Source organism: Notolabrus celidotus, chromosome 12, assembly GCF_009762535.1.
Source record: "Notolabrus celidotus isolate fNotCel1 chromosome 12, fNotCel1.pri, whole genome shotgun sequence".
Taxonomy (NCBI): domain Eukaryota; kingdom Metazoa; phylum Chordata; class Actinopteri; order Labriformes; family Labridae; genus Notolabrus; species Notolabrus celidotus.
The window spans coordinates 31,749,035-31,776,068 of record NC_048283.1 but is presented as its reverse complement, the minus strand read 5'-3'; the positions used below and the strand labels follow the sequence as shown (position 1 = coordinate 31,776,068).

General features: G+C 39.6%; 1 protein-coding gene across 1 annotated transcript in view; it reads left to right on the top strand.

Moving 5' to 3' along the window:
• The window catches only part of me1 (malic enzyme 1, NADP(+)-dependent, cytosolic), a 116,918-nt gene that overhangs the window by 72,253 nt on the left and 17,631 nt on the right, over positions 1–27,034 (top strand). The window contains exons 4-5 of the mRNA XM_034696983.1: positions 14,135–14,210; positions 17,295–17,456. Of these exons, the coding sequence (XP_034552874.1) occupies positions 14,135–14,210; positions 17,295–17,456 (238 nt within the window). The remainder of the gene's footprint in view (positions 1–14,134; positions 14,211–17,294; positions 17,457–27,034) is intronic.

Below are 27,034 nucleotides of genomic sequence, written 5' to 3'. Positions count from 1 at the left end.
TATAACAGGGAGGCGCCAAAAGTGACAGAATCCAAAGTTCCTAGAAGCCATAACTTAAAGAATAGCTCTCCTTATACCATAAAGGATTCATAACAAATAGTTTGATTATAGATCCAGTTTGTTATTATAGCTGAGAATGATTTAAACAAGATTATTGCTTACCCAAACTAACATCTCTATCTATTAAGTCAATTCTAAAAAAACAGACACAGCAAATGTCTGTGGACAAGTGGTAGCACATTCAGATCTTTGGAATATAGATATATCTTTGTTTGGACCATTTTCACCATGACCAAGATTCATCTCGTGTAATAAAATTCTGAATATGAATGTTATCATATTGGCAGTTGGATGTTTTTGTTTCAGTGAAGGCTTCTTGATCCACCCAGCTTTAATAATAAGATGTCTCATATACTGCAGCAGCTGGCCTGGCACATGGACCCAGAGTGTTAATTTTGGAGTGATGCTCATGTTTGAACCTGTTTTGAAAAGCCTGGATCTCAACTTAGACCTCCCACCATGGACAGATGTGTTTCTTGAATATTCAAAGCAAACTGATGCTTGAATCTTTTTTCTACTTCATAAGATCCATGCTGTGCTGTGAGTTACAACCATATTGATATTTTAATCACGCTCATAGAATAAGCTCAGTATGTGTGTGCACAAGATGCTCTGACACATATACCCATAATAACTCAGTATATGTCATCTCTAATCATGTGCACTTTTAGCACTACTCGGGAGCATGACCTGGGGTTACATCACTCAAAGTGCTAAATGTGTGCACCAACTGTCCTCACAAGTGGACTTAGTGATACGGTTACTGTCATGCTCTTAGCACGAGAGGCATGCAGCTACACATGGCTTGCATAACTTCTTTTGTTGTTGCATAATCACACAAACATTGTGTGATTGATGTGAAAGTGCTTTGGGTTGATAAGAAAGTAATTAGATTGGCATAACAGTGACAGCTCCAGCTGGCTGAGTGTTGAACAGGTAGAGCAGGCATGTCCAAAGTACGGCCCGGGGGCCAATCGCGGCCCAAGGTCCATTTATTTATGGCCCCAAGCTTCCATCTTAAATTGTGTTATTTATAGCAAAGAAATTAATCCCATTCTGAATCATCTGTACATTTGCAGTTTCTTTCAAGTGCACAAACAAAACTAAAGTCAATCCAGAAACGTCTCAAAAAGCTTCATATGGACTACCAGGCTAAAGCCAAAGCTCTGGATATTCTGCAAGAATATAATTAGGAGGAAATACAAACACATGAAAGCTGACAGGTTTTCAAATTAATGTTTTTATCATGATGTGAAAATGTTCTTGATGAACACTAAAAGTTCAGAAGGTACAAAAGAGGACGCAAGACAAGATCAAAATTATGAAATTGTATAGAAAAAAGCAAAATTGGTGAATAAAAATAGTTCAGAATGCAGGACAAGAATTATTTTGTTCTAAAAATGTTGTCTGCTGGTCAGAAAAGTCTTAAAAACAACATGAAAAAGAAGTGTGATGAAATCCAGATCGTGATCCTGCCATAGAAAAATAATGATACAATATTTTTCCCACATTGCCCGACCCGAATGAAAAACCTCTTCCTCCAAAAGAAGATCAAGTTTGCTAATGTTTATGTGGCTTGTGGAGAACTGAGGACTACCTAGTTACTGATTTATTGAGAAAAAATTGAAATAATTGTTATTAAAGAGATTTCATATATAACTTTTATGATTACGAAGTCTCAGTAGAAGCCACTGGCCCTGAGGTATTTGAAAAAAGTTTGGACACCACTGAGGTAGAGAGATGAGCATCTGGTGCTATATCTGTCCAATGTAGGTAACAAAGCTGAACACTTCATCTATAATTGATTGTATGATTGTATTTAAAAATTTACAAAAAGAGTATAATAAAGCTGAATGTTCCTTCCTCAGCTGTCTGGTAGGTTTTGTCAGCTTTTCTAAGTGACTAAAGTCAGCTCATTTTAATCAGTGTTTTTAACAACTTGTTTGTATTTTAAGTTTGTACCCAGGTAATAAGCAGGATAATGTGTGGTTAGCAGGTTGTTATGGGAAAAACAACAAGACCCCTCTAGGACCCTGCTTTGCGTCGGGGTCTTGTCTCACCCTGTGGGGATTCTTTTTCCCATAACAACCTGCTAACCATACATTATCCCTTATGGGGTAACAAGAAAATTGGTTGTGAACCACAGGGGTGATTATGGTGCCCACCATGCACTTCATATGGTCAGTCAGTCAATCAATCAATCAACCAATCAATCAATCAATCAATCAATCAATCAACCAATCAATCAATCAATCAATCAATCAATCAATCAATCAATCAATCAATCAATCAATCAATTAATCTTTATATTTATAGCGCCTAATCACAACAAACATTATCTCAGGACGCTTTTACCAACAGAGCAGGTCTAAACCATACTCTATGTTAAATTATGAGAAGAGACCCAACATCAAGACAGGATAAGATCCAGTCCCCCTCTTAAGACAGGACTCAGTCTTATCTCATCTTAATCCACCATGAGCAGAGCACCTCGCAGTATTTAGCTAGTTACAGCGGCAAGAACAAACTTCCTTAAACAGCAGAACCAGATTCATGTTAGACACACACCTGCCTGGGCCGAGTTGGGGTTGGAAAGAGGGATAGAGAAGAATAAGACAAGTAGGCCAAACAAAGTCCTTCTAGGTTTCTGGTTGTCCCTCACCCTCCTCAGTTGAATGACATAACAAATCCTGGCTCTGTATAGGTTACTGGCTTTGATTTGAAACTCTGGCTTTAATTTCCAACAGTTACATGAATCATTTATTTAAAGTTATATTTTGGGGGCTTTAAAACCTTTATTTATAGATGAGAGAACAGTGGATAGTGTAGGAAACTGGGAGAGAGTGGGGGTAAGATATGCAGGAAGGAGGCCACAGGCTGGATTCGAACCTCAAAAAAGCTCAAAATAAATGAAAGCTAAATAAGAGTTGTTTTCTTCAATAAGTTGAAATGTACCTCTTCCCTTTTTGCAATGTTAGCAAGATGTTAGCTTCATTTAGCGCTCATCAGGCATCTCCAGATTGTCTTTTAATCCCAGAGGTCACACAGCAACCATTATAATCTGTCTGTTGGGGCAGATTTGAGCTTAATTAGTTGGAGTAATCTTATAGTGCATGACCGTGACCTCTCACACTTTTCCACAGTCATCCTCAGTGATTTGTGTTCACTGTGTCAGCTGAACCTTATGTGGCATGCTAATTGAGGGCGTCCAGCATGTTGAAGGGTAAGGTTATGCAGTGGGGGTGAAGAATGGTGGCTGGTAGTGTTTTTTTGTGGACACGGGTCAGTGATTGGAGACTGGCCTCCTCATGGGGCTCTGTGTGTTTTGGGGTCACGGTGTGGAAAGCAGTTTTTCCTCATGCTGGCCGCGGCTGCCCTCCACAGTCCCTGGGGTGTGTTTTTTGTGGGGCTGCAGGTCAGCGCGGGTTGCTTTTTCAGGCCATCAGGTTGTTTTTTTTACCATCCCTGTTCTCGCCACACTCTCTTACAGAAGGAGCCAGACATGGTAGCTCAGCGCTTTGTGTCCCTCTCCTCATCTAGAAAAATTAGGCGACTGCTTTTCATTGTGGTTATTCCTGCAGCAGCAGTCAGGCACGCATGCACACACACAGACACACTCACAGCTCGACTCTGTGAGCATCAAAGAAACATGACAGGTAGGCCTTCTCTTTCCCAAGTACTTTGTTTCTTGGAAATATGTGATTATGGAATAGCTCTAGCTTGAGAAGATAGATCCAACCACTGAGTCAGCTGTCACACTTGACAATTTCAGTGTGTAAGAATGTAGTCATAACTAGTACAGAGGTTAGAAGAGCTGGATAAAAGTGGTGGTGGGTATTCTGACATCATAATTTAGCCCCGTTAATCATAGTATGCCTCTCAATATCTTACTTAGCTCTTTTGATGTAATTCAGTCCCCTTAAAAATAATTTAGCCCTGAAATTTTAGTTCAGTCCCCTCAAATGTGATGTGTCATGGGTTGCTTTTGTTTTGTGTTTTCTTTGTGGTGTCATGGCTTTTATTTCTGGCTTCACTTCGTGTGTTTCTTTGATTCATGTTCTGTGTTTTATCTGTTGCCTTTTTTGTGTTCTTGTGTGTTTAGTGTTTTGTCTTGTTGCTACCTGTGTTTTCCTCTGGTCTTGAGTTGGTTTTCAGTGTTTCATTTTGTAGAATATTCTAGTGTTAAGTTTAGTGTTACTGCCTGTGTTTTCCCACCTTTGTGATTGTCTTCCCCTCTTGTTGTCCTCACCTGTGTCTCCTTACTCATTACCCAGTGTGTCTATTTAGTCTCTGTGTTTCCTCCCTTCTGTGCCTGTTCATTGTACTTCTGTGCTTGTGACATGTGTTTGTCTGTGGTCTTCAGTGTTCTAGTGTTTCCTGTGTTTCTCAAGTTTTTGTTGATTGAGGAAGTTTTTGTTTTATCTCAGTCTAAGTTTATTAAATCATTTTTATTTTGAATCTGCACCTGAGTCCTCCCCCTTCTTTCTTCACACATGACAGAACAAGACTATTCTACAAATTAAAACACTACAAACCAACTCAAGACCACAGGAAAACACAGGTAGCAACAAGACAAAACACTACACACACCAGAACACAAAAAGGCAACAGATCAAACAGAACATAAAGAACTGAAGCCAGAAATAAAAGCCATGACACCACAAAGACAACACAAAACAAAAGCAACCCATGACATGATGTGGCTCCCTCAAAGTCAATATCATCCCCTTAAAAAGTTATTTAGACAAATAAAATGCCCACTCCAAATCTAATTTTTCCCCCAAAATATAACTATGTACCCATAATATTCAATTAGGGGGACTAAATGTAATGTTAACCTGAGATTGTTTGACCGTAGGCAAGAACCTACCTTTAACAGGGAATCCTGGCTAGTGTCCTCTTTTATGCTGTGCTTTGCTGGGGGTCAGGATTTTTCAAAACAAAATTAATCAGCTGATCAGAAAGGCTGGCTCTGTGATTGGCTTTACCCCTAACTCTCTTGAGGTTACCTTGGAGAAGAGACTAAACTAAAGACAGTTCTGATCTTCAAAGGCAATCCTTTGCACGGTGTTTTTAATGGACTCAGAAGCTCCTTCAGTGAGCGACTGGTGATGCCAGAATGTCTTAGAAGGTCCTTTGTTCCTGCAGCAGTCAGATATTTTAATGAACACTTGCAGTCATGGATCTGACCATAGACTGTATATATAATGGACAGTGTCGCTCCACCTTTTCCCATTGTACTGTTTTGAAGCCAAAATATCCCGTCCCAGAAAGCTGACATCTTGTAAATTTTCTGCAGCCAGAGTCTGCACAGTAGGGAATTTGTGTGTTTCCACAGTAACAAGCTCCGCCCTACAGCGTAGCGTCCCGAGGTCCTACAGAGTTTCTCTCTACGGCAGCTGTCAATCAAAGTAAAAGCGGATGTAAAACCTGTTTTTAAACCTCTAATAACTAACGAAAAAGAAACTGTCAGGAAAAAAGTACAGTCTATGGATCTGACCCATGGCTGTAAATTATGCTTCAAATGGTTTGTCTGGGTTATTTATTTATATGTTGTGTTTAGTGACTGTATTTTTCTTATTGTTTGTTGAGTGTGTGAACAGTCTCTTGTGGCACATGAGTTTCCTCCACAGGGGATTAATAAAGTTCTCTAATCTAATCTAACCTCTTTAACTGTAACCTAGCCCCCTAAAATGTAAAATTAGACATATAGCATCAAATGTAGTCACCCCAAGTTATGTGAGCTCCATAAAATAAGATTTAGCCTCCATATATTTGATAAAGCCTAATTGAAGTCAAATATTATCCCCTTAAAAAGTTATTCAGCCCCATAGAGTGAGATTTTTCCAACTGCAAATGTTATTTAGCTACATAAAACAGGACTTAAACATAAACATTTATTGATAGACATTTAAAGTAGTTAAAGATTCTTGTTTTACCTGGCAATGACACAAATTTAAATTAATGGTGATGCATGTACATGACCCCAAAAGCAAAAGGGACCATCAGCTACAAGATTGGCTTCTTCCAGCTGATGGCTGACCTCCTGCAACCCTCACCTCCCTGTGAGGGTTGTCTGATCATTTCTAGGGGTCACAAGATGGTTGTAGATTTAAAAATAATGACAAACTAATAATGAACCAGATATATTTGTTTAAAAGTTATGTTTTGGGGCATTTTGCCTTTATTGGATAGGACAGCTGAAGACAGACAGGAAATGTGGGGAGTAGAGAGCGGGGGAAGACATGGAGCAAATGGTCGAGGTCGGGAGTGGATCCTGCAACCACCACTAAGCCAATGGCGCCCGATAAATCAAAAAATTGTATTTCCCCCACTTCCCATTACATGGCCTGTACCAGTGATATAACTTGTTTTGATGATGGCCCTGGCTTGTGCGTTCATGGTATTCACACACAGGCTGCACCGCGGCCACACTGGGGTGGGGTTGTTAACATGTTCAGACGGAGATGTAAGCAAACCACTGTGTCCTCAAGGATCGCTAAGACTGACATAAAAAATGGCCGTCTTGAAAGTTCCTGACAGCAGCTTTAACTTTGATAAACTATTAAAATATTCTGCCTTAAAAAATGTGTGTAATGAAAATATAAGAGGCGCTTGGAGTCATGGATAAACAGCTGAGAAATTGATCAAAAAGACGGCTTAAAGCCATAAATACTGACTGCACAATCACTTAGCTATAAGTAATAACAGTCAGCATGTACAAAAAATAAGTCTGGCAACTAACTAATTGAGTTCTATTACTTAAAAATAGTACAGATTCTTATTTACAAGAGCCCAACTGTAAGCATTGTGTGTATCCAGGAAAGGGCCACTGCTTCATTTGACATCATAGTGCATTTGCTTCTGACAAAAGATGTTTGGAACGACTGTTGTGGAGGATAACCAAATGTCATTTCTCCTTCTCCATAAGTCTTACAGACTGGAAATGATGCAGGATATGTTGTGGCTTTTCTTTTATGTTGGCTAAACAACTTTAATCAGAGGGAAGAATTTTCCTTTCACCCAAACCCTAACCCAGAAAATAACTGTAACCTCCTGAAGAAAGTCAGTCAGGCCATTATGACTTCATTTCTCAACAATGATCTCACACCAAATATGTAAAAACACATCTCTCTTGTTCCCTTTGATTTCTCCTCCCCTCTCATAACACACACTGTAGACTGTGGTTTCATATTATACTCAATCAATGACAGCGGCTGTTTACTGTCAATGATTCATGAAGCTCTTTTTTTTAATACTATACTTTAATTTTGTTGTGAAAACCAGTTTTAGGCAAGTTACTGAAAATTAGTAATGGGATATAATTACTATTTACTTTGATCAAAAAGTGACTGAATTACTGACATGAGAAAGGAGCTGGTGGTGATTTAAAATCACATGAAATCTGTTTGGATGGAGAGGCTTCTCCTTGGTCTGCTGAGCTACCATGAGCTGCACCTGGGTCACTGGTGTTTGGAGATATGGGCTTGCAGCTAGCTGAGTAGAAGCTTGCTGTTTGTTTCAAGAGTTGATAGTCTTGGTGGTGGACACAGTTTTCCTTCCTGCAAATAGACTACAACTCACCTCTATATTAATGTCCTTTACCACGAGGAGGAAAATGTAAAGCTAAAAGCTGATGCCTGAATAATCATCAGCCATTGTTTGTGTTTACTGCACAAGGTATTCTTTCTCCCAGGATTCTAATACGCCACCAATTTGGATTATTAATCTGTACTTGTCAGCAGTGGTGGACACAGCTTCATTGTTTAAGTCAAAGTATAGATCCTCCTGGTCAAATATTACAATACAAGAGAAAGTTGTTCTGTCAAATTATTATTTGAGTAATAATAAAACACTGAAGTACTTGCTTTTAAAAATAGTATTCAAAGTACTTTTTAAAATATCTCTAAACGTATTTTCACAAAGCATGAGAGCAGTCAAGAATGCCTGGTTGTACTTTCTGCTACGTTCTGTTTATCTAGAAAACATGATTTCATATCTAAAAAGGAAACCATGAAATACAAACAGCAACTGAGTTACAACAAGCACAGACAAGTTTAAAATGTTCATCTAATAAAACAAGTGTTAGCTCCAGACCTCCACATGCTTTCTCAGGTTAGATGCTGATGTTTTGGAGGCTGTGATGAAGTTTGTGTGGTAAACAGATCAGAGATTTATATTATTACAAACAATCATTCTTTATTTCAAAAGCTCAAACGTGGGTTTAAAATATGGTCGTGGTGCTCAGGTAGAGAATCATCATCCTTCTCAGTCATAGCCATCATCACCACGACTAAATGAACGCACTGATCTGAAGAACGTTTGATCTACGCTCAACCCAGGTACGGCTACACCACTGAGACAACCCAAACACAAGGACACCAACAGTTTACGGTCTTTGGGATCTGATTTCAGAAAAGAAAACTCATCAGCTGACTTCAAAGATAAAGTAGAGAGTAACTAGAGCCCTGATAGAAATTGAGTGGAGTCAAAAGGATGAGATTTGTCTTTAAATCAGATCAGAATCAGAATCAGCTTTATTGGCCAGGTGTGCTTGAACACACAAGGAATTTGACTTAGGTAAACTGCCCTCTCTTTGTACAAGGCATAAGAATAGGACCTACAAATAAAAATAAAAATAAAAATATAATATAAATATAAATATAAATGTAGTAAAAGTAATAAGTTCCCCCTAAATAATACTCAAATAAAGTACAGATACTCAAACAATATACTTGAGTACAGTACTCAAGTAAATGTACTTTGTTACTGTCCACCACTGCTTGTTGGCTATTTGACGTTTGAAGTTACGAATCCTATTACATTTCTGTAATTGTAACAGTGTTACTGAATTCAAACGTTACCAGATACACTACCAGTTACAGCCACTGAGACTCAGATCACTGCTGACAACATCCCCATTCTAGTAACCTCTGGTTACTATGGATTAGTGATTTTGCTGGAGACTTATTTCTTGCTGCTCTTGATACTTGAATGTGGCCGGGTGTTTCTGAGCAGAGTTAGTGTTTCATGTTTTGTTTTTCTGACAGTTAAAGGTGTCACAGGCACTTTAGCAGCTCTACATCATTGTACTTGTCAAGGTCAGAGGTCATGGGGTTTAGACAGCTCCTCTACAGAGAGCTGCAGATAACGAGAACTGGAGGAGGAGAGGAATAATAGCAAGATGGACATTAAATGTTTTTGGTAACCTTAAGGGTGACAGGGATCGAGCATTACTGCCGCCTTGCCTGTCTTCAAAGATCCATCTCCTCAAAGTCAGTTCTCAACTGTTTAAATGTGGGGTCATCCTTTCAGCCCTGATGCAGATCTTGCTCCAACAATTCCTCATGTTGCTGAGTCTGGTTGTGACTCATGTTCTCCTGGTTCCAGGTAAACTCAGCACGCTGCACATTCCTCAGTCTTTCTCCTTTCAGACTCACATTCACTCTATTAAGTCAAAACCTGCTCAGCTACATCCAGTCTTTTACAGCTGCTCTGACATTTGGTCTCCTCTTTAAAATGATCCCCCTATGGTGCATTTGAAGCATGGTCGACGTGTTAAAATGACAAATGCCAGATGTTATAGCCTGCAGCCTTTATATGACCTGCTGAAGTCTTCGCTTGAGGAGAAACGTTCTTTTGAAAGCTTTGTAATTCCCAATCCTTCGCTCCACTTTATTTTTGCTTGATGTTGATCTGCAACTAATGAGAATCAACAAGCCGGTCAAACATCTTCATTCCAGCTCGCCAGAATTCTGCAGTGATATGAGCATGACTTCACTATCGTATCACCTGTGATAGATTTAAAAGTTATCTTTAGATATGGAAGGAAATTAAACTGATTACAGTTCCCCCAGAGGAACTGAAATCAGAAGGTAACTGGTGGTTTCCATTAAAATAAATTCAGTTAGTGATTATTAGATCAAACTGGTTTTAATAATGTGGGGTTTATTTTTTTATGATTTGAGAGGAGACAGTGTTTATCTTTGGATAGCAGACATGCTGAGTCCCAGGACCACTATTTTCTAATGCCATATGTGAGCTCACCTACTGTTTCACTATGTGGCTATAGCATAACTTTGTAAACATATGTTTTATTGATTTTCACATTTTACAGGGTATTCACAGAATGTATCAAAACATACAGAAAACACATAACATCAACCTAAAAAAAATAATGGCAGGATATTACACACATAAAAAACACATACAAAAACCGTAAAAAAATAAAAAAATAAATAAGAGTAATGCTTAAATTGAGAAAATTCCAGACAAAGCTTTACAATAAATGAAATGACATTTAAAATACATAAATACATAATAAAATAATAATAATACATAAAATGATACAATTTAAAAAAATAAAAGATAAAATGTAGCAAAAACATTCTTCACATCATAAATACAGAACGTGTCATTTGCATCATCGCCTCACAATTCCAGCATTTTTTCAATGTCGCTGCAGCACAACTTAATAGTATAATAATATTAAACTTAGTTAATATTTTCTACCATAATTTTGATCTTGAGTTACTTTAGAGGTACAATATTGTAGTCTTTGTTCATGTTGTTGGACCTTGTGTATTTCAAGGCCCTGCCTGATGAATACATGCGAAACAAGCTCTTAAATTGTTGTTTCGGCTTTTAGGGAGTGTAATGTTACAATGTTACAATGTTATAATGTCATTTAGCAGACGCTTTTATCCAAAGTGACATACATACGAGAACAAGAACAACACAAGCAAAGATCTAGACAAGAGGAAACAAGATCAGTAAGAGTAACAAAGTGCTTCAAGTCCATTTGGGTGCAGGTACTGCCAAGCAGTGTAAAGGCAATGCACAAAAATAAATAAGGAATTTTTTTATTTTATTTTATTTTTGTAAAATAAGGAGCATCTACAATGAAGCAACCAAACATTTTAAGACCTTCCATTATCATCATCAACAAGGAACTTGTCATCACCACAATAATGACCAAAGTACCAAGTGCTGGGTCACTCAAGAGCTGAACACAGATTCACAGAGTAGAGCAGGACAGTGTAAGTCAACTGTAGCTGGACGACATGATCTGCCACTGGGGACCACAGTGGAGAGCAGTCTAGCTAAGTGCATAGTGCTTCCTAAAGAGCTGGGTCTTTAGCTGTCTTTTGAAAGTAGAGAGTTGGACAATTCATTCCACCATTTAGGGACAACAGAAGAGAAGAGTCCAGCTAGTGATTTTGATTTTGAGGCCTTGTGTGCTGGAAGCACTAGGTGCCTTTCTGAGGCTGAGCGTAGCGGGCAAGAAGAGTAGTAGACCTGGATGAGGGGTTCCAGGTAAACTGGAGCGGTTTTCGTGACTGCTTTGAAAGTGATGATTAGAGTTTTGTATCTGATGCCAGCTGCAACTGGAAGCCAGTGTAGTGAAATGAGCAGGGGAGTGACATGAGCTGTCTTAGGCTGGATGAAGACCAGACGTGCTGCTGCTGCGTTCTGGATCATTTGCAGAGGTTTAACTGTGCCTGCCAGTAATGTTGGTCTGTCAGTCGATCAACCACTCATGTCCTAACTGAAATATCGACAACCTATGAGATTGTGACAATATTATGTGTAGACATTAGTGGTAACTTTAGAGAACCACCGACTTTTGTTTTGGTTGACATTTGTGAATTCTGGTTGAATTCATAAGCTGTTGTTTGGTAGACTTTTGTGAAATTTGGTACACCCATTGATATCCCTCTGAAGATGAAGGTTTATAACTTTGGTGCCTCCTAATGCTCTTTATTGTGCAATATTAAGATTAAAACTTCAATTGGAAAACCTGGGAAAGCTGTCCTTGGCACTAAAAAATAGCTATTTGCAAAAGATAGCATGTAGCAAGCTAAACAGAGACACCTAACATTGTAAACACTACCCGTTAAATAGGCTATCAGTATGTTGGTGGTGTCATTGTTAATATTTTTGAATTGGCTTACATAGCTCAATGAAATTAACTATAATCCTGCGTATCACCTTTGACCTGGTATAACTATCAACTACAATGTTTACTCATGTTAAGTTGACAGCATCTCATCCTTGACTTATCGCAGCATTTCAATGTGACGTTTTAAGTCTCGTTTTTTTAGGGTGCAAGCACTGAAAGTAGTGCAAGGACCCTATAGGAATGCAACTCCCCCCCCAAAAAGTCCCTAACCTTTGCAGATGCACCACAAGTGGTGGAAATTTACATGCAACACTGCTCTTGCATGACATTGGCATAATAGCTCAACAGCGCCCCCGACACATTCAAAAGTTTGACCTACATAGAAATGTTCAGACATACAGAAACATGTTTCTTATTATCATGTTGAAAACCCAAGAGGAAGTCAGCCATTATGAGTTGATTTTTCAAATGAATGCCTCTTTTAAGCCATTTACAGTGTCCATACAGGGTCCTAGGGATTTATCTAATCTCCTCCAAATTTGGTCAGCATGTTGTAGACACTTCGAATGTGATCACACCGGCCTTAAAGCCTTGGTGATGCATCATTACTTGAACTGTGTGTTTTTAGTAAAGTGCATGTCGCTGGCAGTTCCACAAATCTCACCATTAAACAGGAAGTTCCCATAACTCCTTTATTTAAGGTTCAATCTGCTCCAAATTCCACGTGTGTGATCAAGGTCCACACCTGAATAGATATTTAAAGTCATAGCAGCACCCTATGGAAAGATGGTAAAAGTACTTGTACTTACATAGCGCTTTTCTAGTCTGTCTGACTACTCAAAGCGCTTTTACACACTACTCGTCGCATTCACCCATCCATACCCATTCACTCACTGATGGTAGAGGCTGCTAACGTCCATCAATATTAGCTGATCTCGTTCGTACACACTCAAACTGCTGAACAACAGCGGAAGTAATTTGGGGTTCAGTGTCTTGTTCAAGGACACTTCGGCATGTGACTGCCGGAGGCGGGATCAAACCGCCAACCTTCAGATTGATAGACGACCAACTCTACCCACTGAGCCACAGCCGTCCTGGCAAGATCATTTTTGAGATGTTTGATCTGTTCCAAATTTCAAAGGTTTTTTATGACGGTCCCAGTCTGAATAGTTGTAAATTAAATGCCATAGCGCCACCTATTGAAAACGAGTGGAATAACCTCTAATATACAGTGTTTAGTTTGATTAAAATTTGCATGTAGGCTGATTCTTAGCCTGAACCCATCTGTGATATATAATGACATGCCTATTACATATATAACAATTATATACGTACATATTTGGGTGATGGTGAGTTAATTGTTCCTTTGGACTTTAATGAGTTTTTTTTTTTTATAAAGGGTCATTCTGTACAGGTTTTACATCTCTTTGATGTATTTTCCTACAGTCATTGATCTTTGGTGGTTTGTCAATACATATACAGATTTTTACTAAGAGTGAAGCTTGCACTGACATCTCACTGACATGTTGAGCATGATGTGCCTCCCATACTATTACCAGATGGGTGTGTTAGTTTAGTTAGGATGCCACAGATGGACCCCACACATAGAGATGATCTCTTGATCCTGGGATATGCCATGGGGAAGGATCTCCTTGCCATGGACCAAAGAGAGGAGAGAGGAAGGGTTTGAAAGAGGGGGAGGCTGTAAAAATGAATATACAGGGAGCCCCAAGGGTCCAAAGAAAAACTCCCTGTAGAGGCCCATGGCTTAATGTTAAAATCCCAGGCTCCATGAGTATTCAATAAAGTCCTTGTCAGAAGAAAGACAGGCAGAAAAGAAATGATATCTTTACTTCAAACAGTCTGTGAGCTACAGATTAAAGCTGATTTCTTGCACATCTAATATTTAAGGCTTTTAAGTTGTCATGAGTTTTTGACTTTTTATGTTACAGTCTTGATGAAAGGTTAATTTAGTAACATTTAGCTCTGTTAGAATAGAGCCTGGCATGAACTTGAGGAGTGAGAAAGAGGACGACGTCTGCCTGGTGACCTGTGATGTCTTTTATGAATGAATGTGAATATGAATAATATGAATATGAAAAAGTGTGTTTCTTTTCTGTCCTTCCTTCACATGCTATAAAAAGTTCTCCTATTTGTTTTTCCACTTTCCAGGGGGCTGTTCATCACTATTCATGACCGAGGCCACATCTCTACTCTGCTGCAGAACTGGCCAGAAAAAGACATCAGGGTAAGTTCTACTGAAACAGTCAAAAACTTTTACATCACAAGTTAATGCTTGAACGTTCTGCCACATTAAAAACTGTTGAAATCAAAGTCCTTCTTTGTATGACTGCATCACTGAAGCAGAGAAACATAAAATGGGCCATTACAACACAGATATGAAAATTATGCAAGCTTTTTATGTCTTGGTTTAATAATCTATAAAAGGCAGAAAGCACTGATCAAATTATCCAAAAAGTGGGAAGATTTCTTTGACTCAAATCTTACTTCTTGTTAAATCTTAAATCTCCTGGCAAACCTCACTACTGCCATGTTACATAGAACTAATGTTGCTCTGAACATAATTAAACTCACACTGATGAGTCATAATGTCTCAACCTATATTGTGTATTATGTATCAGCAAAAAGTGAGTAAAGTGCAAAAAGACATCTAGAACACTGATCTACTTCATGGAGTTACTTCCACTTGCATGTTATCTTATGCTGCTGCCATAACTTTAAAGGTGCAGTGTGCAGTTTTTAGCTACATTTTGCAGAACAGAGTTGGTAGAAATTTAATATTATATTAGTGAGTATGTTGAAATTAGCATACAATCACCTGAATTTTAAATTCATTTTGTTTTTGATTACTGAGAATAAGCCTGTTATATGTACATAGGAGCAGGTCCCCTTCCACGTAGGCTGCCAACATTCACTTCCATTAGGGGTGTAAAGATAATTCTTAACAACAATTCGATTTGTATCATGACTCGTGGTTGCCGGTACAATTACAGGAAGATATTGGTTCATTTAGAACGATACGATCCGAAACGATTCAGTAACTTTTATCCATGGCAGTTGTTGCCGTGATGTTTTTGGCCCGAGACAAGTTTCGTCCTAGCCTCTGACTAAACACTGGCGAGGCCTGAGGCTTCTGCAGAGCTGATGCTACCTTGCGCTGCTGCTGCAGTGGGAACACTGCAAGAGGTGTCTGGATGGTCAGCATTGTGTGAAATTCCATGGCGCCTTAGTAGGTGGTTGGATAGATTTGTGGTGTTGCCGTGGTAACTTTACTTGACCTTTACATATCCTACAAACAGCGAGCGACTTATCTAGAACATCTCCGTCTTTGCAAAAGCCAAAGTGTTTCCACACACTGGACCGCGATGGTGGCTTGATCATTTCTGGCTCACCGGCTTCTCCTCTGCCATCCACCATGCTATGTTTTGTTGCTGGCGCGTGGCAATGACATCACAGACAGGCAGCCTGAATTGAGTAACGTTTAATATCTTTATCATTAAAAGTGCAAAAAAAACCACATCCATATAAAGTCTGCCGTGCTTAAATCCAATGTGTTATTTCCTAGTATCCATACAATCCATTTATTACCATTTAAAACGATGTTAGATCCATATATGTCGTTTGGAAGGCCAACTTGTCGAGCACAGATCAATGTAGTCTGATTATAGGAATATAAATCAATACATCGATGTAGTAGATGAATCATTACACCCCTAACTACCATGTTATTGAAGCACATACCATTTTTTGTAATTAGAGTGGCCTCTCGAAATGCACCGGTTGAAAGATAAAGAAGAAGAACATGAGTTGTTTGCAAGAGTTTGTACTGATAATATACATTTTGGATGATTTGATGGTAAAAACTTGACAAATGAAGGATCATACTTATTATGCATCACAGGAGCTTCTTGTCTTCAAAGGCCACCCTCATTTCAGATGGAAGGGTTGAGCAAGGGTGGGTTTAAAATCTGACCACCAGATATTGCTTAATCGTACAATTTCTACATACTGTACCTTTAAGCTACGCTTTGCTGAGGTCTAGAGGTCTCTAGAATTATCATAGCAGGGATAATATGATCCAATGTTGTTGACACAGCTCATAAAAAGGTATATGATAACCAGTACTATATATTGGTTGGTTTTAAAAGTGCTATGATAAAGTTGAATTGACGAGTACTATTAAGAAAAATACATTTAAAAATAGAATTGAAGATAGTGAAGTTTTAAGAAATCAAAAATTGTACCCTTTGTCAATTGAATCAGTCTTTACCACCCATATCCTTTATAGTATTGTAATAAAAAGTCTTTCATTAGATTATCAGTTTGAGAAGACAATACCATGGTATAATTACTTTAAGTGATGAAATGTCAACCATCTGTTTTTAACATTTTTGATTCTCTGAATCCACTGATCTGTTCAGGAGGTAGGAGATTGGAGTATTTTCTTGACCTGCTGCATTGGCCAATTTCCCAAAAAGCCTGAAATATTCTTTTTAATCTCCTGAATAGAGCAACTATGTGCAAAGTCATAATCTGGTCATGTTTTAAATGACGAATCCATGAGGCATTCCTGGCATGTCAGAGTTACCTGCAGCCTCAGCCACCTGTTCAAAGCTGTCATCAGTAGGGCATTTACCTCTGTGCTGATATGCCGCCTCTCATTGTCGGGGTGGTCTTATCGCACACTCACCTAATATGGCCTACTTTTAACATTTCCATGAAGACAGGGCAAACAGGAGTCACATTATAGTGGGTGATAGTTGGAGGGGAAGGGTGTTAATGGTATTGAGGATGGTCATTATAGATTTTAAAACAATTAAATGAGAAAACTAATTACTTTCTATAAAACTTCAAGACTGTGAGATGAGGCTGTAAAAAACTTTGTGCCAGAGTTATCTGCGTCACAGTGATGGTGGAAAAATAGAAACAGTCAGAATGAGGAACATTTCAAATTAAACACTTCTGCTGCTGATATTAGGCGTTACACAATAGTTTTTCTCATTCTGTGGAATCATCCCAGAGGACATATTTATTACTTAATACGTTTAGAGTGGAGTGAATGGAAAAACAGAAGAGGACCTGGCTACCCTGAGGAGAAAAGGGAAGCAGGATGGATTTGTTGTGGTAAAGCAGAATGAGTTTAATGAGACATGAAGGCAGAGCTGCTGCTTCATTTATTTTCTTATTAAATTCAGTATAAATATGATATTACTGTGAAGATAATTTAAGAATATTCTTTATGTGGTGGGATTCTTATGAGATTTATAAAGCTAAGGTATCTGTTGTGGCTGACATGTACACTGATTGACAGGCGGTGTGTGTGACAGACGGAGAGAGGATCCTCGGGCTTGGAGACTTGGGCTGCTATGGTATGGGTATCCCAGTGGGCAAGCTGGCCCTGTACACAGCCTGTGGAGGTGTGCCACCGCAGCAGTGCCTGCCTGTCATGCTGGATGTGGGAACAGACAATGAGGTAAGAGCAGAGGTCTTAATAAAAGTGACAGACTATTTACATTACCTACCATTATGAGTAAGATCTGAGAGTTGAAGTCTGAAAACACAACATAAAAAGTTGCTGCCTCCTCCTGAATGATTATGATCTGGTATCTGGTTGCTACATTTTTGTTAGTCGCTGGGGATACAAGCCCACAACCCAAAGGTTGAGTCACAAAAACATCCCAGAAATAAGGAAAAAGGGAAGGATTTCTCCGGCGCCAGACTCTACTGAATTTATTTTGAATATACTGAATGAGACAAATGTGGTATCAATAGAAAGCTGAGAATGTCCACTGTAACTGAGTTTTTAAAGCTTGTTGATTGGATTAGTGGTTGAAAAGTTATCAAACATTTAAGAACAAGTAGCCGCCGGCTGTTATATTGTATAAGTTTACCATTATGCTAACAGCTCTTTGAGGCTGCTGGCACACACATCCTTTTAACTCAATGTCTGAACTACCCTCAGCATCCTCACTTCATACAAAGGCAATGCTAACCTGCTAATGTTTTGAAGCTATTGTAGACTATGTACCAGTTTCACCATCCCAGTTTAGCACGTTCCTTCTTATTAGGAGAAGCACAAATTAAAGATTAAACAAGCAGTTTTACATTTCAGTGTGTGAGCATCAACAAAGACATTAATTCCAAGCTTGTGTAAAATCAACCAAGGGAATCCACTGCACTCACTTCGGTCACACTCAAAACAAACCAGGGATGTGGTTAAAAGTACATTTAATGGGTTAGACCCATTGTCTGTATAAATAATAAACTAATATCCATGACGTCACCCATCTGTTCCTGAGTGCTGTTTTGAAGCCAATCGTCAGTGGCAGCCATATTGGTAATGCTGAACTCAACAAAACTTAGGCTGTTTCCGAACTATACTAGCAGTACCTTCTGATTTGTCCAAAATTCAGTATGTAGTAAGTAGTATGTGAACAAGAGCAAAATCTGCAGTAAACCAAAACTCCCTGGATGTCTACTGATTCGGGAAAATATCTCAGTATGCATCGGACCCATAGACTGTATAAAATATGGACGTAGTATCCGTGAGGTCACCCATCTGTTCCTGAGAGCTGTTTTGAAGCAAATCGACGGCGGCAGCCATATTGGTAATGCGGAACTCAACTAGGCAGAGTGTGACGTAGTGTGAGTCTCTTAGCCAATGGCTGTGTGTTCCCGACCGGGAGTCACGTCAGTCATGTCCTTATTTGGGCAAAACTCATAATCTGAATATCTTCTGAACCGTCACGTTAGAAAAAAATTCACCCCCCGTACAGTGTGTGCCATTAGAGAGATTAGCTTTGTAGGGCCAAGCCGTTTTTTGAACCAGGCTGTAAACATGTTTATTAATGCTGCAATTTCCCATTCATGTCTATGTGGTTTCTGGTGTTTCTGCAGCCAGCCTCAAGTGGATTTTCGATGTATTGCAGTTTATATCACTTCCGCATCGGCTTCATCGTTTGAGACCGGAGTTTGCCGCTTGATCGGACCAGTCTGCCTCGCTTACTGTTTCCCATAATGCACAGCGCTCGTTCTGCTTTTTCTTTTTCCTTATTTTTTGATGGGGGGAAATCCGTTTTTGGGTGCTGTGAAAGTTATCAAATTACATATAAACTACTTCCTAACTTTTTAAATCATAAATGGATGCTAAATAAGTATTTTATTTATCGGCTTCGCCATTGTTTACTTCCGCTTTCCGAAACCGGAAATCCAGCGAAGTCTGGCTCAGCATGCTGCATGACAGATCGAACAGAACAGTCATACTACATACTAAATTCAAACGCAGTATGTAGTAGGCAATACCTACTGTCCACTACATTAGTAAGTAGTATGTAGCAGGCCCTTTCGGAAACAGCCTTAGTGTGAGGTAAAGAGGCAGGTTTAAGCCTCCTAGCCAACAGCTATGTGTTCCCGCCTGTCAGTCAAGTCAGTCATGTCCTTATTTGGGCAAAAACATGTAATCTTAATATCTTCTGAACTGTAACGTTAGAAAAGAATTCACCCCCGTACAGTGTGTGCCGATAGAGAAATTAGCTACGTAGACTGAGGTCGTTTTTTGAACCAGGCTGTAAACATGTTTATTTCTGCTGTAAAGATTGTCTCTTTGAATTGGTGTGTATGCGGTTTCCGGTGTTTCTGCAGCCAGCCTCAAGCGGATTCTCAATGAACTGCAGTTTATTACACTTCCACATGGGCTTCATAGTTTGAGACCGGAGGTTGCCGCTTGGTTAGAACACATTCTGTTAAATAATATCCGGCCCTTAACCAGTCATATCCCTGCTGACTCATTGACCATATCCATTTTCCCACTTAGCCTTTGGCCTGAAAGTGAACAAGTGTTCTTGATGATCTGCTTTGTTGTGGTTACACATACAATTTAGAGTGTGCATGATGTTGTGAAGGGGTTCAATTTTGATTTTAACATGTAACTACAGATGCTACTGATGCATTTCTTTCCTACACCCAACATGTGTGAATTGAGTCCAGATGAAACTCTTATTATGGGGTCATGATAGTCCCAAATAAAGTCCCAAATAGTCCCAAATCACTCCTTAACTCCACTGCCCCAGACCCTTAAACTCAAAATGTTTCTCCATGAAAGTATATGCCGGGAATACAGGATACAGTTTGCCAGAAGGGAAATGCTTCTTATCCGCTATAGCCAGGTAGGCCTTTACTCAGAATTAAGCCAAGAAAAAGAAAAGAAATCTCACACGTTACAGCCAGGAAACACCCTTAACATCAGTGAGGTAAGCAGCTCCATTGATGGACGCCAGCTGGGAAAGCACCTCTCCCCTCTGGCAGGGCACTGAGAGGGGCAGCCAATAAAGAGTTACCTACCCGAGATCCCCTTTCTCATCCCTCAAAGATGATTCAAGCTGTGGGCAGGGCAGCACGTGTATCTGCACTATTATACAGACTAAGAATAGTCAGTGTGCACTTCTATATATACACAACTTTTAGTCTTAGCCAAAGGCGTGGCAGCTTCAGATGCCTGGGTGCCCGGCACAGCTGAGCTCAGCCTGGCAGACGCTGTCCTTCCTTTTCCAAGACGGTCTTCACATGACTCAGTACTGGAGTTCAGTTTCAACCCAAGCAAATGTTTCAAGTTGCTCGAGGTTGAGAAATGTTGCTGATGACTGATGAGTGTGCAAATAAAGTTTAGCAAGAATTGTAAGAAGAAAATGGAAAATTTGTTGAATTGGGCACCACAAAGAAAGGGATAAACTCCACTGATTGCATGAAGGTGATAGGATCCTGAATGGCCTGAGGTCCCTCCATGAGAGCTCTTACCCAATAAACACTCCATCAAAATCCTCCAGGTCACAGTAATCCTTTGCATTATGACAACAGGATCGCCGCAGTCTTCCCAGACAGCCCATAAAAGATATTAAATTGCAACATTTGGCTTCTTTGCCATGGAAATGGATTAAGGAAGGAAAGTGGTCTTTGATTCTGCCAAGTTCTCCACCTCAGCTCTATATCTTCATAAGCAGCTCTACCTTTCGACCTCATCCTTTACTGGCATCTCTGAATCAAACACTCAGTGTGTCTGATTCTAGGTTGGGATGATAATACCATCTGCAGATTAGATTCTCTCTCCACTGCATTGTGATTTAGACATTTATAGACATCACTACACAACTTTAACTGTATTTCTCATAGTGTTTGATCTAGCCAACTTACCTGAATCTACCATATGCCTACCGCCAGTAGGATGAATGCACTTTCCATCTAAAGGTGTAGGGTTCATGAACAGTCATACTATTGCAGACAAGAATAACAAAAAATTGGTGGAAGTTTTAGGAATAGCTAGGCACACTCACAGCTTCTTTCTTTCCACATTATATGAGGAGATCAGTGTGACTTTAATACCTGTGTTTTAATTGTGGAGCTTGCTTCTGTCTTTACAATTATTGCTCCTAACACCTATGTGACTCACTAATTACCACATTGTAAAGTGGCTGTTTTGTCCATGCACAAACAATGGATGGTTTTGTAGGTAGAGCTACAGATTTCCCCTGTGTAGGTGAAGACAAGGATTAAAAACAGAACACAAGGTGTTAATTATTTAACTTTAGAGGTGCTGGTATGCATATATGTTTGAAGAGAGCTGGGCCAGCTGTTTCTAGTTGTTTTCCCCAAGTCCAGAGCTTTATTAAGCTTGGTTTATTGTCTTGTGACTCCAGCTCTGTATTTAATGCACAGTTACGTTGGAGGCTGTAAAGAAAACTTAAGATCTGTTTCTTTAGTAATAAACCCAATAGCAGCAATTAACCCTTATTAAAAAGAAGTGTGTATTAAGTTTACTCACAAATTAACTGACTCATATTTTGATTATTTGAAGGGCTTGTTAATTGTATTTACAGTATGTATTTAGCATTGCATGGTTTCAGAAAGGCCTGAATCTTACCTGGCTTTTACAGGCTGTGTTTGCTCATTGGCTCACCCTAGCTGCTAGCGGAAGCAATGTTTCTTTGTTTAATGAAAATTATGGCGATAAATGATCCTCAACAACCTTATTTTTATGACATGAGCTAAAAAATACATCAGAGATTTTAAAAACTGTGGCGAACAAATGTTTCATCGTTGTCATGTTGACTAGAACATTATAGGCTGAGACATTTAGAAGCCATGATATTTCCCTTTACTTATCAAATACAAGCAATACACTCCTGTAACAGGCTGAACTAATAAGGGGTGCAGTGTTCATTGCGCCATTCACTTACATGCAACTAGTGCGCCATGGGTACAAACTCTCATGGCCAAATTCCACCAGATCCGGTCCGTCTCCGATTCGTCACAGCACCTGATAGGTTTCTATTCTAGTCAATCTGTTAACCCCCACTGGATCCGCTCCGTTGCGTTCTGGCTGCGTCTCTGATCCAGCAGGTCGTAGTCTTTCCGATCAGAGGCACAAGACTTCTATTTTTGCCGGATGCCGGAGCACGACGCATCAATCTCAACAGAGCAGATGGAGCGGGACAGGAAGTCAGATACATCTGGTTAATTTTCAGAATAAATCACTCTTGTGTTATCACCAGATCGTATTTCACTTAACTACAACAACAAACCGTCATGATGAGCGGAGCCAGGCCTGGAGTCAACAGGTCAGAGGTTTTCAGAGGACCAGAAAGACAACATGGATGAGGAGAGGAGGAGGAGAATCCTTGATTCAGTGATTCCTGGGGGAAAACCTCTGTCACATGACTCCAGCTGTCTGGAGGTCCTGCTCCGTGCTGCGTTCGGAAAACGCAACTGGTGGATGTTGATGGACGAGAGAGCACGGAGTCAACTGTAGCGGATCGGAGACAGACCGGACACGGGTCTGGTGGAAGTCCTGTGTCACTGTATCCATGCATCTCTTTCGTTGCCATGTGGGATTCTCTTGCAGTGCATGCTAGTGAAAAAGACACAACTGGCTATCGGTTTGATATTGACACACCATTTTTTATTTGCCACTGCCAACTTTCATAGCTCCATGTTAACGTCTCAGTTTATCCCAGTTTGAGGATGTGTTAGAGGGCACATCTAGTATGACATTTACAGTTTTGATCAACTCTAGATCATCACAGATAGGTTTGCAAGCCTGTCACCACAGGCACAGTCTTGGACCGGCATACAAGTGCAAGTCAGCCCTTTTCATAAACACTTGGATTTGAAGTCAAGAAATAAATCTAACTATAGTGGCCAAAGATAGAAACGTTTGTTTCTTGACTTGCAGTAAAGAATATTCCACCGTATTATCTCGTTTATTTGCGTACACATTCATCACCTTAGTAGATCAGCAGGGACAGCACAGGAGCCCTGCACTGGGGAGTCACTGGAGTCTAGGCTAGCTCATCCAAAGTGTTAAGAGAGTGAAATGTAAACCACACACACACACACACACACACACAGAGAGAGAGAGAGAGAGGTAGTGCCTGTGCTGGTTGCTAATATTTTACAGTATTTTCTGGCTGTAGCCTACCTTCCTCTTTTTTTCATTGTAGTGAGATGACAGGTGAAATGAGGTGTAATCGGATAAATGGCCTTCCTCTGTGGGTTTGGTTTTTATGTGTAGTTCTTCTCGGCTGGGTTTAAATGGTAAGCATGGTTACCTCCATGCCTCTTTATAACCCACCTCACTCTGCAGCCACTAGGAAGGCATGCTGGGAGCAGATTGAGTTGGGAAGCTATGAAGTAGTGGTAGCTCTAGCTAATTATTAAAATGACTGTCATTATGGGATTATATTTGTCCCTGAGTGGATGTGGGGCTAGAAGAGAAATAAGTGGGCAGACATCCAAACAGGGTAGGAGGCAGAGCGCTGACTGATAAACTCCCTATAGACTCTATATCTCATTTATTTGATTTCTACAACATTTGAGTATAAAGTGTCATGTTATGTGTGTCCACTCCTTTCTTCACTTTATTCTGCAGAAACTCTGTAGAGTCTCCAGAAAATCCTCTCCCACCTTATTACACTCTTATCTGTCTAGCTGAAGTTTTTGGAGAATGTTCCATCTTTATCTCATCTCCTGTTTCCCATTCCACTAATGGCATTCCTCAAAGGTCAGTCTTGGGTCCATTACATTACAGTACTCGTTTATATGCTGCCCTTTGGTCAGTCGAGCATAAAGCTGAGTACAACGGCTATGTGGACAACATCTAGAAGTTTACATATGTGCTGTAATAATCCATTAGTTTTTACACTGTAAACCATCAGAGACTTTGTTTCCTGACCTCAGTTCATGGATTGAAAGTCAACAAAAACAGCACCACCAATAGACTGTATATTAAAATGGACGCAATAAGTGCCAGCAGTATAAGTCATAAACCAACCTCCTCCATTCTAACAGATAGACTAAAACTAAAATACACATCAAATATGCATTTCTCAAACATGTTTTTTGTCATTACAGTTAGTTCTTATCATGCTGATTTCTTTCCAAGTGCTGATTTTACTCAGAAGTTCAGTTGTTATTAGCTATTTGATTTTTTAAAAAGTGATGCCTTGATTGACAGCTCTACAAACGTAGGCTCTTGTAGCATTCTGTACATTTATCAGAGTAGAGGAGGAACGGTGAGAGAAAATGTAACAAAAGTTGCTTGGAATTTTAAAATAGATAATCTATTCTGATGTGGATTCTACCAACCCTGAGGGTTCTTCAATGTTCTATCAGTCCATTTAATTTGTTTTGGTGAGGACATGACGTCAGTCTCGCCCAGCCAGGTCACTTCGGCTTATGCCTTGGCTTGACCAGCACACTATATCAGTGTCCAGGGAGGTGGTCTTCTGGCTTTATATCTCACAATGGGTGGAAATGAAGACATGGTGTCCATAGCTGTCAATGGCAGCACTTAATTCTTTCAGTCAGATGGTCTTGAAATTTGAACTGCTATCACATAGCATTACGTTATGGTGCTTTATTTGATTCTCGGCTTGATAGCCAACTAAAGAAAGTGTTTTCAGTTGGGTATCTTTAAACCCAAGTCTATAAAAAATACATACAATACATCTTTTTAAATCTATGAGTTTCTTACTACAAGGCCAAGCTGACTGGGATCCCCCAATACATTAACCATTGACAGATACCTCTTCAAAAATGTAACTATCCCTTTAAAAATCCAGATTTGTTCCCCCATCCTTTAAGATTCCCACAAATGCCTCTACACAGATATGTCTCTATCTTTCCCCTCCAGTTAGTCAAAAATGCTATATTTAGCATAAATAATAAGACAAGAAGATCATGGAAATTCAACTCCAGCCTTCATTTGTTAGATTGGTACTTATATTTTAGTGTTGATGTTTAAGACTTGACCTGCCCTCTAACCCTTGGTGATCCTTGGTGTTTCGTTGGCTTACTTGATCGTTGTTTTTGGTCATCCCTATGGCCTGACCTGTGGCTACAAGCTTGAAACTCTTGAAAACCTTATATGCTAAGATAAGTTTAGCTAAATCTATCACACCAACTATCATCAAGAAAGTGAACTGGCATCATTTTCTTCATGCTAAAGTATTCCTTTAATGTTTTATCAGATCATGAGGCGCCTAGGTGCCTGTGAAATGCCTGTTTGATGACCAGGTAGATGTTATTTCTTCTGCAGAGTCATTGGGTAAAGCAGTGTAATCTCATGTGAGAACCAGCCATTAACTCTCCGTTATCTTTTCCCCTTTCATGTACCTGCAGAGAAACAGACACAGAGGCACACCCAGCTTAAAGAAACATTACGTTTGCAGTGCATCATGTTTTCTTCACCCTGTCATCTACCCGAACTGTATCAGTCCACGTAACCTAGGGCCGAATGCCACCTGAAGTAACCCCAACTCACACACTTGTGCTGACAGGAGAGTGGATGATGTCATACCAGACAATGCGCTGTTTGTGTCTGTGTACTGTGTGTGTGTGTTCTCATGTCTCATGTTCATCATTAATTCAGGAGTTCTGGCCTCTTTACTCTTTTTCATCTATAATTAATGCAGTTATATTTCCTGCAGTCTAAGGATGTAACAATAACAAAACTCACAGTATGATATCCAATAAAAATTATGAATACTTTGAAAAAAATGCCATTGAAACTCTGAGTAGCTTGTGGAGTCCACCCATCTGTGGTGAGTGAGGTGTACTCTGCTTGCTTCAGGCTTCGTCTCTCTGTAGAGAGCTGGTAATAGTGTTTGACTCAAGGATGGCCATGATGGGAATTCATTTTTTGTCGATCACAGAAAATGTTCGTACGTCTGGCTGCACAGTATATTCAGTGATACATCTTGTGAACTCTTCACTGTTTGGGAGATGTGTGGCTGTAAACCATTTCTTGAGAGTCTTTTGGACTTGCAGGTTTTTTTTCCTTGCATCTTCTCAAATATTTTCGGGGTGACGATTTGCACAAGTGACTTCTCTTATTACTCATATTCCCTGACATGTAGGACACCCTGCAGTGTCTGCATATTGTTTTAGTTTGTCCGCCACCTTTTCTACTTGCTCATTTCTTGACACGGGCAAACTGAAATGCCTCAACACGTCAGATGCAGAAGCTGCTGGAGCATCCACTATTTAAAAAACGTCTCTCTGTCCTTTGTGACTAACTCTGGTTGTTGTGGGAGTTTTCTTGGATCAGTTTAAAAATGTCTCTTGGATAGTTGGAGCTGATCTGTTGTTCTGACACGTTCATCTTTGTCATCTATAAAAAAAAGAATCAGTCTACTCACAGGTCCGCTGTTCATTCTGGAAGTTGAAAACATCCACCATTCCTTTTAGTTTTTTCAAATTCTTCATCAAAAACAATTAAAAACAGGCTTAAATTAGGTCACGGCTAAGAAGCATTCAACATGACGATCAAACTAACCCAAACAAAGAAAACTTCCCACACACCTCCTACCTTATGTGATTACTGGCCCCACCCAGAAGCAAAATCGCTGGGTCTGCTGACCCTTTATTATCACAGGAGAAACCTCTTTTTTTTTCTCCTAAAATCAACAACAAGTTCTTTGGTCTTCCCTACATTTAATTTTAAAAATTTTGAATCACACCGACTGACAAAAGATTCTATTTCTCCTTTATAGGCAAGGT